The 14859-nt window shown below is 39.3% G+C and overlaps 1 protein-coding gene and 1 long non-coding RNA gene across 7 annotated transcripts in view; one reads left to right on the top strand and one right to left on the bottom strand.

Moving 5' to 3' along the window:
- The window catches only part of LOC103540000 (myomegalin-like), a 48539-nt gene that overhangs the window by 18423 nt on the left and 15257 nt on the right, over positions 1 to 14859 (top strand). For 2 of the 6 annotated variants that reach the window (XM_008506501.2, XM_008506498.2), the window contains exon 2: positions 11572 to 11722. In XM_008506501.2, the coding sequence (XP_008504723.1) occupies positions 11601 to 11722 (122 nt within the window). In that variant the 5' untranslated portion in view covers positions 11572 to 11600. Of the gene's footprint in view, positions 1 to 11501; positions 11723 to 14859 lie in introns of all 6 variants that reach the window. The other 4 variants (XM_070607581.1, XM_008506499.2, XM_070607580.1 and 1 more) reach the window with 2 other exon arrangements.
- On the bottom strand, positions 411 to 4693 carry LOC139081511 (uncharacterized). Its single transcript, XR_011536660.1, has 2 exons — positions 4510 to 4693; positions 411 to 896 (listed from the first exon to the last, which is right to left on the bottom strand). It is a non-coding gene; the product is annotated as an uncharacterized lncRNA (long non-coding RNA).

Genomic DNA, 14859 nt, shown 5'->3' with positions numbered 1-14859 from the left:
TAAAAGGGGACTAAAAGAAGATTATGAAAAACTCTATGCCCACAAAATTGATAACTTAGGTGAAATGGACCAATTCCTTAAAAGACGCACTCTACCAATACTCACCTAAGGAGAAATAGAGAATCTGAATAGACATATAACTATTAAATAATTGAATCAATAATTAATAACCTCCCCAAACACAAAGGAGGTTCAAGTTATTTATTGTGATATTTTCGGTGTCCTCATATTTTTGGCTTTCTACTTATTTGACAACATTGTAACAACTGTCTCTTTTTTTATGGATAAACTTGTGTGAGATAACTCATTCAAAGTCCCTTATTTACCTCTAATATTTAAATATAATTTTCATATTAACCTCTGTATATACATCATAGCCAGTTTGAAAATATAGTCTGAGTTTGACACACTTCCATGGAAAATCTGTTTATTGCTACAGGGAAATAAAGCAGATGATTTTATGGCATAATGGTTATTCTCTAACCATTCTCTTGAACCATAGGAAGACAGGCATATCTTAGTCTTTAAATAAAGCCAGTTCCCAGTCAGTGTATAATTAACAAACCCATTGTAATTCTCTCTGTGTTTAAACCTCTTTGCTTCTGCTTTCTTCTTCTTGTGGCCTCACCCCCTGCTTCTGAGGGATCTTGGAGACCTGTGTGCTTTTGCTTTGCTCCAGCGTGCTCTTTTGCTCTCAGGAGGCACTTGGGGAATGAAGAGGAAATGGCATGTAGAGTTGAAGTCCCTGATGTGCCACATCTTCCCTGGGCTCTGCCTTTTGGCTCCTGTTGAAGGTTGAGGCCTCTCCACTACCATTCAAGTTCTATCAATAAACTTCTTCCTTCTGTGTCCTCTAAGGACATTGTTTCTGTTACTTCCTTAGACTGCAGTCTTATCTGTGCAATAGAGAAATTAGCTTTGCAAAATTCAGTAAAACACCCTTCTTGGGAATCAAATCCAGTGTCCTGGAGTTGGGACAAAAATTCTACCACTGGCCTGCAATTGCTGACATGACCGTCTTACTCCTATATCACCTAATTTACACAAAGATTGCATAGCTCTTTGTGGTCTCCCACCAACCAGAGCCTGGATTCATTCACTTGCCCTCATGCCTTCAAAAAACGTAGAAACTCCTCAGTGCACAACATTTGGGCCAACACAGTGCTGCAGTGATAGCAAGCAAACTTGGGAGGGAAGGTGTGAAGCCACCACTTGAGCAGAGCTCTGTGACCAGGCAAGACGGCCAAGACCCCATCTGTGAGATCAGGACTGGCTGAGGCTCCCAATCCCTTGGTGGAGGTGTGGGGATCTAATGAGGAGGCAAAGGCAGCAGGAGAGGCGGCCCTCAGGGGCTGAACTGACATTCAACTGTGTCTAAGCATGTGGAGAAAGCCATTCAGAATTGTTATTAAATGTGGGATCTTATTAAATCTGTTTATTGCTACAGGGAAATAAAGCAGATGATTTTATGGCATAATGGTTATTCTCTAACCTGTGCTGTCCTGTACTGTAGCCACTAGCCACATGTGGCTATTTCCATTAGTTAAAATTAAATAAAACTAAAAGTTCAGCATCTCAATCACACTAGCCACATTCCAAACACTCAGTTACCACATGTTTCTAGTGACCACCATACTGGAAAATGCAGATCTAGCTCATTCCTCCAGCTTAGTTAGTTGCACGTAAGATTTTTTATTTCAAAGTTCTGACTTCCCACTCACCATTAAATTAATTTTAGTTTATTTAGTTCATCCCTAGTGCCAGCAGCTCCTGGGTCTGTACTGATTTCTGGGTGGTCCTTGGGTCGTGGCTAAGAGGACAGCCTTAGTATTTTCCTTTGGCTAGTAAAGAAGAACCATTCCATGAGCTGGCTACTGCAGGGCAGTGGTAAACTGGGCATAACCAGGGTTTTCTCACATTGATCACTACAACCCCAGAGTTGCTCTAGGTTACCCTAAAGGCTGCCACTGCCCAGACCTCAAGGAAATGCTTCTGGAAGCTCATGAGCTCGGCTTCATTGCTACCCCCTCTGCCTCCTCAGCAAAGACTGCTGTAGGGTCCTGACCAGAGACTGAAGGAAAGTGTTCTCTCATCTTCCTCTCCAACTGTGAAAGCTCATTACGATGTTGTCAGACACTGTAATTCAACATCTATTTAAAATCTTACAAGACATTAATTTGGGGGCTTTGGCATCCGATAGACTTTGGTTTGACCTTGGCTATTCCACGTACAAGCTCTGGCATGTCAGTTAAGTTTTGAATTTCTTGCATTTCAGCTTTCTCTTCTGTAACAGTGGAGATAATATATACTTTGAATTGCTGCCATAAGAATTAAATTGTCTATTTCACTTTATGCCAACTCTTTATATTATAACTTGTATTTTTAAATATTTTAATATTTTACTGTAATAATATTTCTGTTTCCTTTGTCTTTATTTTTTTAGTTACATCCTGCTTATGATGATTTATTTACTCTGGTATTTTAGTCATGGTAGAAACAATTTTTTCCAAGGAAAAAGTGAATCAATATAAAGAAAACATTAAGTTACCAATGGTAAACATACATGGATATGACCAAATATGAAAGTGCTATGCTGTTTCATGAAGTTTGGAAAACATGATTTTGTCTCATTTTTATGGGCTATCCTCCTTCCCCCTTGTCACTTCAGGAACAATCCCTTTTGCTCTAAGGCAAGAGTGTTCAGCTGTCCCCTCTATACTTTGAACACAAAAGGCACTGTCACCTTTTTCTGTGAGCCCCTCTAGGGAGCTCCCTTGTTCAGACCTTTAGGAGGAATCAAGGCCCGCAAACACCTCTGGTTGGGAGATGTGATTGCATCATTCCTGGAGCCTGGAAGCTGTTTCTGGGGAAGACTAAATGATTTTGTTTGCCCTTTCTCCTCTTCTTCTATATTTCATTAATTACTTCTTAGTGTTTTGTAGGCCTTACTTTTAATCTTCTTTTTCTCTTCAAAATCTTGGAGGTTGAGCAAGAAGGAGGGGATCTTAGTGAGGTCTTGTCAGTTACCACTGAGCATGATGGCCGAGAGCAAGAGCTTTGCAGGCACACTGCCTGGGTCTGAGTGCTGGCTCTCACAGTCACCGGGCTGGGACCCTTGGGAAGTTAGTTCAGCGTGTCAGTGCCTCAGCGTTCTCCTCTGCAACAGTGGGTGTTAATAACCTACACTGTCTCAGGGTTTGTTATGTGGACTAAATAAATTATTACATGGTAAAGCACTGAGGAACCATGCTGGTCACATGGTAAAGCTCTGAGGAAGCTGTTATTATTAAGACTTTTGTTTCCACTTCTAACTCTACCACTGCTGACTTTCGACATTCCCTAGAATAAATTAAGAAAGTTAAATGATTTGGTTGGCCTCTTCTCCCCGTATTAATGACCAGCATCTGGAAAACTGGTTACTTGAAAGGTATGATAGTGATCTAACTGAAATGCAGACAGCACAGTAGGGAACCAAATCCAGCTTCATCAAACCTTTGGACCTCAGACAGGCGTAATGATTGTTTAGCTTATGGTAGACAATCTTTTGCACAGGATTCTAGTAAAACCTTTTAATATCCAATCAGACTTATCTAAGTACTATAAGAGAAGTCCAAGTATGTACCGGTTGATGAGGATTTTTAGGCTGGTTACATTTGCGTTTGTGAAGGAAGGGGGGATGACCTTGCAGGGACCTGAAATTGGCCACCCCAGGATATATCTCTTTGGCATCAGGATTGTTTGGGGCTGATTGCTTTTGATGGGCTGGGACAGGGAAGGAGGCTCTGGGGAATGGAACTTGCCCTTGTTGGGACATATTTACATTTGTAAGGTAAATCTCTACCTGTAAAACGTGCCTCCCTCTCTGTACCAGGAAGAAGAGGAGAGATGACCTTGTCCCTAGAAACTCTTAATGGGGAAGGCAAGAACTTAAGTTGGTTGCTGTCTGGCAATCTCATGTAACTGGTTTAGGGTGGTGGCGTCTAACCTTTCTAACCTTTACTTAATCCAATTTGATTCTTGTCTAAAAGTCATGGGATCACCCAATGACCAGACCCCACCTGCACTGATACCATTTTAACTTTTTTTCATGTTCTTTCCTTTGTCTTGTAAAGAGATGAATCATATACCTATGCCTTAAATTTAGCTCTAACCCTCAACTTGGGGCAGCAGCAGGAGCTCTGACTGCCCGTGGGTCCTGTCCCCACGCACCAGCTCTGCCTGCCCATGGGTCCTGTCCCCATGCCAGCGGGGGCAGCAGCAGCAGCCCTGCCTGCCCATGGGCCCTGTCCCCCTGTCAGCGGGGGCAGCAGAAGCAGCAGCAGCAGAAGCTCTGACTGCCCATGGGTCCTGTCCCCATGCTACGCTATTTTCTAAATAAAAGAGCACTACTGCCAGATCTTGAGAGTCCAAAAAATCTTTCTTTCGACTCCTCGGCTCACCGACCCCACATCACCGGTGACCCCTTCTTTTTTTGTTGTTAAGAAATCATAGTAGAAAAATTTAATTTACCTGAAATTTGTAGATTTCTTCTTTCAGTTATTATGGAGTATCTGTAGCAAACTAGCATACACCTCGAAGACAAGTAGATAAAATCTGGTTTAAAGGAATTCTGTTTGAAGTCTTTGGAAAGTTATCAATGCAGCTAGGACACACAGAGCCAGCTCCAGAGAGAAGCTCATTGGAATGAAACTAATTCTCTGCCTTTTCCCCTCAGGGCATTTTCCAATTCTTGGCCAGGGATAAGAGGCTGAGAAGCTGGGGAGAGGGCAGCTGCTGAGAGTTGGAGAAAACAGCAGCACATTAAGTAATCTTGTGGGAGCCTGGGCTGGGAGTGGGAGGGTAGAAGGGTGGAGAGAGGGCAGGAAGACTTGTGGAGCCGTACAGGTATTCAGAGGTGAGGAGCCAAGATCCTGCAGTGCATTGGGAAGTGAGCTGAACACTTGATAAAGGTTTTCCCCTCAAGGCATTTGCAAATTCAGCTACATGCTGGCAAGAGGCTATGAAGGCAAGCAGGGTACAGCTGAAAGAAGAGCAGTTTTCAATGGTACTGATGCGGGGTCGGTGAGCCAAGGAGTCGAAAGAAAGATTTCTTAGACTCTTAAGATCTGGCAGTAGTGCTCTTTTATTTAGAGAATAGTGTAGCATGGGGACAGGACCCATGGGCAGTCAGAGCTTCTGCTGCTGCTGCTTCTGCTGCCCCCGCTTCTGCTGCCCCCGCTGGCATGGGGACAGGACCCATGGGCAGGCAGAGCTGGTGCGTGGGGACAGGACCCACGGGCAGTCAGAGCTCCTGCTGCTGCCCCGAGTTGTGGGTTAGGGCTAAATTTAAGGCATAGGTATATGATTCATCTCTTTACAAGACAAACGAAAGAACATGAAAAAAAGTTAAAATGGTATCAGTGCAGGTGGGGTCTGGTCATTGGGTGATCCCATGACTTTTAGACAAGAATCAAATTGGATTAAGTAAAGGTTAGAAAGGTTAGACGCCACCACCCTAAACCAGTTACATGAGATTGCCAGACAGCAACCAACTTAAGTTCTTGCCTTCCCCATTAAGAGTTTCTAGGGACAAGGTCATCTCTCCTCTTCTTCCTGGTACAGAGAGGGAGGCACGTTTTACAGGTAGAGATTTACCTTACAAATGTAAATATGTCCCAACAAGGGCAAGTTCCATTCCCCAGAGCCTCTTTCCCTGTCCCAGTTTATCGAAAGCAATCAGCCCCAAACAATCCTGATGCCAAAGAGACATATCCTGGGGTGGCCAATTTCGGGTCCCTACAAGGTCAGCCCCCCCTTCCTTCACAAACGCAAATGTCTCTCAGAAGGGCAAGCAAAATTCCAGTCCTCATCCGCAGTTTTAAAAGTAACCAGCCTAAAATCCTCATCAGTACCATGGTGCAAAGGAGAGAGATATGAATTGAAGTTCAGGACCCTCTGAAGAGAAGGTGCTTCTCAGATGGTAGCCCTATAGATCTACAGCCTAGGAATGTGCGCAAACCAGATATAGACGGAGACTTCCCATGAGTGCAAACAAACTGCAAATCAGTTTAGTCATGAATGGATTGAGGTGATTTACCCCTCTAGAATCTCCCCCAAAAGGTGACTGACAAATAAAAATGGCAAGTAATAGGATATATTGGAGTATATGAGGAAGCCGTTTTGTGTAAACCTAATTTGGCCTGACCTTGTCTTTCCAAAAGGGCCTGATCGCCGCCATTGAGCATGCATTGTATATCTGCTTTAGATATTCCCCATGGCAAGAACAAAGGTCCTTGAGATAAAGGTGCAACTTCCCTCCCCCTTCCAACGTTGGCATTCCCTTAGGGATTAAGCATCTTTCCTTAGGCTAGGAACTGATTGCTGCGCTCACCTGTGACCACCCAGCTCGAGACAATAGACTTGCCTCCTACTACACCCGCCAAGATAGCAGACCCACTACCTGCTGTGTCCATCAAGTGTTGTGCTGACAGGGCAATCTTGTGACTATTGTGGGAGGGACATTTCAATCATATGTGAAACATCCTGTATGGGGGTATATAACCACTCTGTATACCTCACTTCTTTGGTGTCCTTTCTTCCTTCAGGAAGAAAGGCCCTGGGCCATGGTCCTCAGATTTTAGCTCAGATAAACTCTCCCAAATTTTCATTTATGGATTGATTATGGATTATTTTCGTCGACAGTGACATTATCTAAAATCTCCATAGTTTTTCAAACATCAGGTCCATCATTCAATCTCATTTTCCAGGCATGCAAAGAAACAAGAGCAAGAGAGACAAAGCAAACAATAGAAACTGAGTGACAACATGATTGAGCTGTTGGAGTTATCAGATAGTAACACTAAAATATAGATGTTTTAGGTGTTCAAGGACACAGATGACAAGATGGAAACTTACACCAGGGACTAGAAATCTATTAAAAAATCAAATGGAAATTCTGGAACTGAAATATATAACTAATTTTAACAAGCAATGTATGGTTTTAATAGCAGTTTGGGCCCAGTTGAGGGGGAATTAGTAATTGAAAAATGAATAAGTATAAAATATCTAGTTGAAGTATAGAGACCTAGAAGGAAAGGAACTTCAGAGAGGAGAGTAAAAAGATAGTATAGGTCATGTTATAAAGGACTAATGTACACGTATTTGAAGTATCACATTGTGGGAGATGTAAATTGGATTGAAAGCAATTTTGTAAAATGTAATGGCCAATTAAAAAATAACTGATGGGCGATCAAGCCAAATATACAAGAAATTCTATCAACTCTAAACAGGATAAAAACTAGAGAATCACATCTAAACATGTGATTATAACACTGCTGAAAATCAAAGGCAAACAGAAAAGTCATAGAAACAGCCAGAAGAAGACAATTCACCTTATATTCATTATTAAAGAGCTAAAATACTATAATTTTCAATCTACAATTTAATCCCTGATGAAATATCTTTCAAAGTGAAGGTGAAATAAAGGCCTTTCCAGATAAGCAGTATACTTTCACTAAAGGAAATGTAGAAGGTAGTTCTTCAGGCAGAAGTTAAGTGATCCCAAGAGAAACATAGAAATGAAGAAAGGAATGAAGAGCAATGGATATTAAATATGTGAGGAAACCAAATAAATATTACTGTCCAAAACAATAGTAATGATGTCTGTGTGACACAAACATACTTTGAAATAGAATGAATGACAATAACTCAAAGGGCAGGAGGAGGGTAAATGGAATTAATATGTCCTAGCATTGTTTAGGAAGTATGAAAGTTCTAATTTATATGAGTCTTTTGTTTAGATTGTACAGAATACATAAAAGTAAACATGTGTATCAGAATGAAACCAAAAGCTAAACAATTTTTTGTGTACTTTCAGCAATTTAAAAAGTATAATTTTGTTTTTATGCTAACAGTATGTTATTATGATATAATTTACATACAGCACAATGCACATATATAAAGTATACAGTTTGACAAATCTTGAGAAATGTATGCATCTTTATAACCATCAGCCAGACCAAGTTCTATAGAACATCAACTCAGGAAGTTTCCGTCATGTAAATTTCCAGTTAAACTACCTCAAAGAAACAACCACTCTTCTGATTTCTTTGGCTATGACTTAGTTTTGCCTGTTCTGCCTGGTCTGGAACTTCATATAACTGGAATCATACATGAGTAACACACAGTAACATTAGAATAGCTATGTTTTGGATATTCAAAAACATCCTTTTGCAGAGGCATCTTTTGCTGAGCATACTGTTTGGAGAATTTATCCATGTTGTTGTGAGTATATGTCATTTGGTCTTTTGTATGCTGAGTAGTAATTCATAGTATATAAAAGCTTATCAATTCCCCTGTTGATAGACATTTGATTGTTTCCAGTTTTTGCCTAGTATGAATAACACTGCTATAATCATTTTTTAGAAATTTTTTTGGACATACACATTCATTTCTCTTGGGAAATAAATAGAGTAAGATTGCTGGGTCATAGGAGAGGTGTATGTTTAACTTTATGAAGAACTCCCAAAAAGTTTTCCAAAGCAGTTGTGGTAGTTTACAGTCCAACCAGCATCACACAAGATGTGTGATAATATTGTGATGAAGTCTACAAGAAGTCGGGGGGAGGATTAGGCAGCAATGACGCCTTGCAAAACTGGTTTTTCCAGACTACCTTTCTTCATCTTACAAATCCTTGGATGTGTGGAGATGGCTGTGGACAGACCAACAAGTGACACTGCCAGCCCATCCAAGCCTGACAGCAGAGCCGTACAAACAGATAACCAGGGCATCCCACCCAAGTTTTAGGCTCATAAACCCCACGTGGGAATCAATCAGTGGTATGCTAGAGCCAGCTGGTACCAGCTCTCAAAGCTGGTTTTTAAATTTACATGAATCAGCCATTATTAAAAATTAAAGTATATTAACTTACAATTAAATAAATTATATAAAAAATAAGGTAATACATATTCAAAACTCATCACTTCCTAATTATAACATTTTACTACTATCTGTGCTCTTGAAGTTATGTCTATTGTATTTTTTTAAATTGCGGTTAAATATACATAACATAAAATTTACCATCTTAACCATTTATAAGTTCAGTGGCATTAATTATGTTCACATTATTATGCTACCATCACTACCAACCATCCGCAAAACTCTTTTCATCTTGCAAAACTGAAACTCTGTACTTATTAAACAATAACTCCCCATTCCTCCCCCTACCAGCACCTGGTAACCACCATTCTCATTTCTGTCCCTGTGAATTTGACTACTCTAGGTACCTCATATAAGTGGAATCATGCAGCATTTGCCTTGTTGTAACTGGCTTATTTCACTTAACATAATGTCTTCAAAGTTTATCCATAATGTAATGCGTTAGAATCTCCTTCCTTTTTAAAGGCTGAATTATATTCTATTGTATATATATACCACATTTTGTTTAGCCATTCCTCTGTTAATGGACATTTGGGTTGCTTCCTTCTTTTGGCTATAACAAATAATGCTGGTGTGAACATGGGTGTACAAATATCTCTGAGTCCCTGATTTCAATTCTTTGGGGTATATACCCAGAAGTAGAATTAATAGATCATATGGTAATTCTGTTTTTATTCGGGGGGGATCAGCCATATAGTTTTCCATAGCAGCTGCAATATTTTATATTCCCATCAACAGTGCACAAGAGTTCTAATTTCTCCATATCCTTGGCAACTCTTGCTATTTTGTATTGTTATTTTTTTTCATAGTAGCCATCCTAATGGATGTGAGGTGGTATGTCTATTGTATTTTTATGGTGGAAATACTTTATCATAGTGTGTTACTTAGCATCTTTTCCTAACTCTGTAGTCGGTGATATCTCATTGGTAGCTTAAAATGGGCCATGGTAAGATTATTTACTCCATGCAGATAGACAAATGCTACAAATCAGGATTTATTCCAGAGAACACTTGTTGTTAAACACTTACCAGCACACCACTGAAATGGAGGCTTAGGAAGTGGGAAACAAGGTCAGGTGATCCCTCCCACTCCTGTCGTGCTTGGGACTCTCTTCACAGTCTCAGCTGATGTGTCTCTTAAAACTATTGTTTGCACTTTCCATCTGTCCCCTCCATTCCATGGCCTAGATTTTACTGGGCTGTGTCAAGGGCCATTTTCAGTGGCTTTTTGGCAGCCCAGGCAACTCTATCAAGAACTGAGTGAAAGAATAAACAAATCTATTAGATTTATAAATCAGCATCACATTAAGTATCTGTTATTCATAATCAAGGAGATAAACAAAATGTTTTAAAGACTTTGACAATGTGGAAAGTAACTTGTAGAGCCAGAATGAAATTCACAGCAGATATTGGCAGAGTATAATGTTTATAGAGATTTTTTAAAAAGCTAAGCAAAAACACATTATTTTTTGCTACAAGGAGCAAAGTTGGGTGAGGGTGGGACTTTGGAAGGTTAAAATTGACTTTTTGTTAAATGTAACCTCTACATGTTTTCCTACTGCAAGGGAAAGAAATCCAACATTGAATTGGGGTATATTACTTATTATGGGATGAAAAAGGAGGACATCATTATGCCAAATTTATAGTCATACTTAGAAAAATATACTCCAGTTTTTGGTCACTATGCTTGAAAGGATATAGAGAGTCAAATCTGGAGAGTTCTCAAAAAGAATAAGAATCACTAGAATCTTTAGAAAATTCATTTAGGAAAAGCCACAAGAATTGTTTTTATTGAAACTATCCTCAAGAAACTAAAAGGTGTTCAGAAAATATTATTGTTTTGAAGTATTCTGGGCAAAAGCAAGGTTGCTTAGATTTTTCTTTAGAAATTGATTGGTTGGTAGTATCAACAAAAGGGTACACCAATATTAAAACTGGCTGGCGAGAGAGGCGGTCTCTGATAGAGGCGCCCATGGAGAAACAGGGAGCCCTGTGTTAAGTATGGCAGGTCATCAGAAAGCAGGGCTTCCTTGGGTTCTGTAGCTACCTCCGTATTCTAACTCTATGATTACAACTTGAGACCTGGCACCCTGAGTCCTTCCCATGGCACTATTGTTGAGGTCCCAGTGACTTGGGATTTGAGCTCTGGCATCTCAAGCTTTGTTTCTGCCTTCATGACTCTCAAAACTTGTGGGTGATAAAAAGGCTTTCGGATTTTTGAGGGGACACTCCCACAGAACTTTATCTCAACTGTAAGAATCAAAAATACTTATCCCTTAACCCAGTTTAAAGCCCATTTGTTTTAATTTGTTCACTTCGTTGTTTGCTTGTTTTTTTCTTCTAAAACACCTCTGAATCCTCTTCTTCCTCCTCACAGCAGCATCTCCCTCTAGTTGCTGCACCTTTTCTCCAATGCAGTGGGTCACCAGGGTCCTCATGGCTGCAGAGGAACTCTTCAGGGTAGCACATTGTAGACTTCATTCTTTACTTTCTTGTAGGTCCTGCTTTTGTGATTTTTATGCTCCTGTGGGATCCTCTTTGCTAATCCAACTTCTTTAAACCATAATTTTGTTTTGATTCCTCTAGGTAGCTGTGGAGAAAAGCCTGGCTATTGCCGAGACCGTGACACATTTCTTTTCCATCTTTCCTTTTAAAGAAAGCAGTAAGAACATTCTTCACGAGAAAATGCTTCAAATGAAGACTGGGATGAATCAGCCCTTAGACAAGAAGGGACCTACTGAGAGAGGAGTGAATGAGCAGAAGACTCAGCCTGAGAAAGCAGGATTCTCCTGTGTGTCCCATAGTGGGTAAGAGACTCTTTGTTCAGAGCCTTCCACTGTCAGAATTAAGTCATTGCTATCCTAGCAGCTTTCAGGGTCCGCATATGAGGCTCTGTACCTTAATTGTAGGGCTTTCTCTTAAGACTTTCCTGGAAATTCTTTAGAGAAAGGTCTACAGCATTTTTGTTATTAATTGCTTTATATTTTCAGAGTAATTTGGCTTTATTCTAATTAATAATGCATGTATGCACTCAATAAATGATCTCATCATGGGTGCTTGAGATTTCACGGAAAGCTTCCAGTTGTGTGAGTAGTGTCTCTTCTGCACTGATGGGAGCACATAGGAATCTCCTGTTACCTCAGATTTTTCTCTAGTGAATGCTGACTCATCCCAGTGCCTGAGGAGGTGGATTTATACAGAGGCTCTTCCATCTCCACTCCATTCTCTACTGAAGCTCATGTCCTTGGTTTCTGAAATGGCAATTCTGATAAGTTCAATTTTTAAAATAAGCTTACCAAATTGACAAGTAATGGCCTTTGGATAGATTTGTCAGTCTGTCCTTAACGGCTGTTTACCCATCACTTTCGAAGGCACTTAAATAACATGGGGTTAATCCACTATACATTTACCTGTGTGCACCAGTTACAAAATACTAAATAATCACTAACTTGCTTAGTGATTAGGGCACAGCTTTGGAGGTAATTAAAACTCTGCTTCATGCTCCACTGGGTCAGTGTCAATATGTACCGCTTAAATTTCACTGACCCAGAGAATAATGTTAGAGCTAAATTAACCTTAGAGTTAGTTAATTTCCTCATTTCAGAACTGAGAGCACTCAGGCCCAGAGATGTAGTCGCTTGATCAAATTTGCACAGTAGCCTTTGGCAAAAAATAATATTAAAATCCTGGGCTCTCAATTCACAAAGCCTATAGCCACTTTATCAAATACATTTTAAAAAAATTTATATTCTTGTGATCATCCTTTTCTAAAAATAGACTTTATTTTTAGAGCAGTTTTAAGTTCAGAGAAAAATTGAGTGGAAACTACAAAGAATTCCCATATACTCCCTGTCCCTGCACGCGCATAGCCTCCTCTCCCACTATCAGCATCCTACACCAGAGTGGTACATTTGCTGCAGTCGAAGAACTTACATTGACACATCATTATCACTCAAAGTCCATAGTTACATTAGGGTTCATTCTTGATGTTGTATATTCTATAGGTTTTGACAACAGTAAAATGGCATGTATCCACCATTATAGTGTCATATAAAACGACTATTCACTGCCCTAAAAATACTCTGTGCTCTGCCTCTTCGTTCTTTCCTCCCTTCGAATCCCTGGCAACCACTATCTTTTTACTGTCTCCATGGTTTTGCTTTTTCCAGGATGACATATAGTTGCAATCATACACTACATAGCTTTTTCAGATTGGCTGCTTTCACTTAGAAATATGCATTTAAGGTTCTTCCATGTCTTTTCATAGCTTGATTGCTCATTTCTTTTTAGCATTGAATAATATTCTGTTTTCTGGATGTACCACAGTTTATATATCCATTCACCTGCTGAAGGACATCTTGTTTGCTTCCAAGTTTTGACAATATGAGTAAAGCTGCTAAAAACATTGTGTGCAGATTTTTATGTGGACATATGTTTTCAACTCATTTGGATAAACAATAAGGAGTGCGATTGCTGGGTCATCTGGTAAGAGTATGTTTAGTTTTGTAAGAAACTGCAAAACTGTCTTCCAAAGTGGTTGTGGCATTTTGCATTCCCATCAGCAATGAATGAGGGTATCTTTTGCTTTATATCCTCGCCACTATTTGGTGTTGTCAGTGTTCTGGATTTTTACCATTCTAATAGATGTGTAGTGATATCTCATTATTGTTTTAATTTGCAATTCCATAATGACATATGATGTTGAGCATCTTTTCATATGCTTATTTTCCATCTGTATATCTTCTTTGGTGGCTGTTCAGGTCTTTTACCCATTATTTAATTGGGTTGTTCATTTTCTTGTTGTTGAGTTTTGAGAGTTCCTTGTATATTTTGGATAACAGTCCTTTATCTATCAGATATTTTTTTGCAAATATTTTCTCCATGTCTGTGATATGTCTTATTCTCTTGACTGTGTCCTTTGCAGAGCAAAGGTTTTTAATTTTAATCAAGTCCAGATTATGAATTATTTATTTTACGGGTCATGCCTTTGGTATTGTATCTAGAGTCATCACCAAACTCAAGATCATCTAGATTTTCTGCTGTGTTATCTTCTAGGAGTTTTATTATAATTTTGTATTTTACATTTAGGTCTACAATCTATTTTGAGTTAATTTTTGAGAAGGGTGTAAGGTCTGTGTCTAGATTCATTTTTTTATGTGGATACCCAGTTGTCCAGCACCATTTGTTAAAAAGACTACTTTTTCTCCATTGTATTGCCTTTACTCCTTTGTCAAAGATCAGTTGACTGTATTTTTATGGGTCTGTTTCTGGGCTTTTTATTCTGTTCCATTGATTTATCTATTCTTTCATCAATACCACACTTTGTTGATTACTATAGCTTTATAGTAAGTCTTGAAGTCAGTAGTGTAAGTCCTCTGATTTTGTCCTTCTCCTTCAATATTGTGTTGACTATTCTGGTTCTTTTGCCTTTCCATGTAAACCTTAGAATCAGTTTGTCGATATCCACAAAATAACTTGCTGGGATTTTGATTGAGATTGCTTTGAATCTTTGGATGAAGTTGGAAAGAACTGATATCTTGACAATATTGAGTCTTCCTGTTCGTGAACATGGAATATCGCCCCATTTATTTAGTTCTTTGATTTTCTTCATCAGAGTTTAGTAGTTTTCCTCATATAGCTCTTGTACATATTTTGTTAGATTTATACCTAAATATGTCATTTTGGGGGATGCTAATGTAAATGGTACTGTCTTCAATTTCAAATTCCACTTGTTCATTGCTGGTATATAGTAAAGCAGCTGACTTTTGTGTGTTAACCTTGTATTCTGCAACCTTGCTATAATCACTTATTAGTTCCAAGAGTTCTTTTGTCTATCCTTTCAGACTTTCTACATAGACAATTTGTCATTTGCAAAGACAGTTTTATTTCTTCCTTTCCCATCTGTAAACCTTTTATTTTCTTTTCTTGCCTTATTGCATTAGTC

This window comes from Equus przewalskii, unplaced genomic scaffold (genome assembly GCF_037783145.1).
Source record: "Equus przewalskii isolate Varuska unplaced genomic scaffold, EquPr2 ChrUn-12, whole genome shotgun sequence".
NCBI lineage: Eukaryota > Metazoa > Chordata > Mammalia > Perissodactyla > Equidae > Equus > Equus przewalskii.
This window is presented reverse-complemented; position numbering and strand designations above follow the sequence as displayed.